Source organism: Aethalodelphis obliquidens, unplaced genomic scaffold, assembly GCF_003676395.1.
Source record: "Aethalodelphis obliquidens isolate GAN/ISIS:26980383/991018 unplaced genomic scaffold, ASM367639v1 scaffold2498, whole genome shotgun sequence".
In the NCBI taxonomy this organism is placed as follows: Eukaryota; Metazoa; Chordata; class Mammalia; order Artiodactyla; family Delphinidae; genus Aethalodelphis; species Aethalodelphis obliquidens.
The window spans coordinates 1-1,802 of record NW_020840405.1 but is presented as its reverse complement, the minus strand read 5'-3'; the positions used below and the strand labels follow the sequence as shown (position 1 = coordinate 1,802).

At 41.3% G+C, this 1,802-nt stretch overlaps 1 protein-coding gene across 1 annotated transcript; it reads right to left on the bottom strand.

Moving 5' to 3' along the window:
- Positions 1-202: 202 nt before the first annotated feature.
- On the bottom strand, positions 203-1,624 carry LOC113617190 (endogenous retrovirus group K member 5 Gag polyprotein-like). The gene has a single exon (XM_027100454.1). It carries the CDS (start codon positions 1,622-1,624, stop codon positions 203-205), a length of 1,422 nt encoding a protein of 473 aa, XP_026956255.1.
- Positions 1,625-1,802: the final 178 nt, after the last annotated feature.

Sequence of the window (1,802 nt, the reverse complement as noted above, 5' to 3'; positions counted from 1 at the left end):
GGGGAGTCTGTCAAAAATCCTGCATCAACTACTGATAAACACCCATTTTTTGTTTGACTATTTCCGGTTGACCCAGAGCCAAGGAAAAAGCATATAGGAGGAAAATCGGTCTGACCTGTGAATGAGTAATTGTAATTAATCACAAATTGTTTGTAGCTCTGTATTTCTCGAATGCCATCGGTCAATTCAGGAAATGAGGAGGTTACTGGAATCCAGTTTTTCTGATTGACCGAATCAAGTTCTGACAAACAGGGTTTGCATTTTCAAAGGCTAATTGTTTAGCTAGTATGTTAGCTGCATCCTCATCAGTTATCACTCTTTTTATCTCTGTTAACAACCGAGAAACAAAATCCTCATATGCCTCCTCAGGTTTTTGTCTTAAATCTGTTAAGGTGGAGGCTTTTCCTGGAGTCAAAGGCAAAGACTTCCAGGCATTTACTGCGCACGTAGTTACCTGCCATAAGGCCTCTTTTCCCATATGCATTTGTTGTTGGGCTGTATCATATTCTCCCTGGCCTAATAGCATATCTTTAGTAATGTTAAACTTATCCCTCTTCTTATTTAAGGCATGTTCTTTATTCACCTGTTCCTCATATTCTGTTTTCCAAAGCAGATATTGCCCTCCTGATAAACAGGCTTTTGTAACTTGAGTCCAGTCATATGGAGTCATCCATCTATTTGCTAAGGCATCTATAAGAGTCATGGTATAAGGTGCCAGTGGTCCATAATCTATACAGGCCTTTTTAAGTTCTTTTAAAAGTTTTAGAGGCAAGGGATCCCAATATACATCATCATCAAAACCACCCTCAAAAATGACTGGAAAACGGGCCGCAAAAGCATAATCATCATCCTCACCGTTTATTCTCCTATGTCTTTTATGTTCGCCTTGACCTTTATTAAAAGGTGGCGGAGGTGGCAAACCTCCGACATTTGAAATTCGGCTTCTTGACCCTTTTAGAGGAAAAAGTGAAGCTGGTGGTGCGGTCGGTAAACGACCCAAGGGACGCATGTCATGTAAATTAGGTCTATTTTTCTTAGTTTCTTGCATTGAAAAAGCACCAGGGGGTTCGTACTTCCTTCTTTCATAATCATATGCAGCAGCATCTAAATCATCCTGATCTGCAGGAGGCAATTCATCATCAAAAGGAGGACTTTTTAACAAATTAGAGTTTTTATCAGTAGGTGACTCATCTTCCTCCTCTGAGTCATTATCATTAAGGTTACAGTCTTTTAAAGCAGCAGCCAAAACCTCAGTTTCTTTTGACGGTTTTGGGGAAAGTAACGGAGTACATTTATCCATTACTTCTGCAGGATATTTATATGGGTTCTTCTGACCTTCAGGCAAGGGGGCAATGCTCTCTCTAATAAGGTTCCATAAAGTAAAAGTATCTACTGGGACCTTCTCAGGTCCAAAATGACTGTAATATACTTGCAAAGTTTGCCCCACCTTTTGCCATGTTTCTATATTAAGTGTTCCCTGTTCTGGAAACCATGGGCATTGTTCCTGTACAAACTGAAAAAACTGAGTTAATTGCTTGTTAGTTACTTTAATTCCTCTTCCATTTATCATATGTTTAACTATATCAATAAACAAGAGCCTCTCCTTGGACTCAGCGTGTCCCATCTTGACACCGTCTTACTCACCTTCCTAACCAGTATTCCTAACTGGGGGTCCGCGGCACCCTACGGTGAGACTCCTATCCGTCCGAAAAAGAAATAATACTTACCCCTCCGGGTCCCTGTTCGGGCGCCACCTGCCGGGGACCAGCCCCAGCTGAACAGGATTCACCCAAAGGAGAAGA

Coding starts and splice junctions, on each gene's coding strand:
- LOC113617190 (XM_027100454.1), bottom strand. CDS start 1,624: ATGGGACACGCTGAGTCCAAGGAGAGGCTCTTGTTTATTGATATAGTT.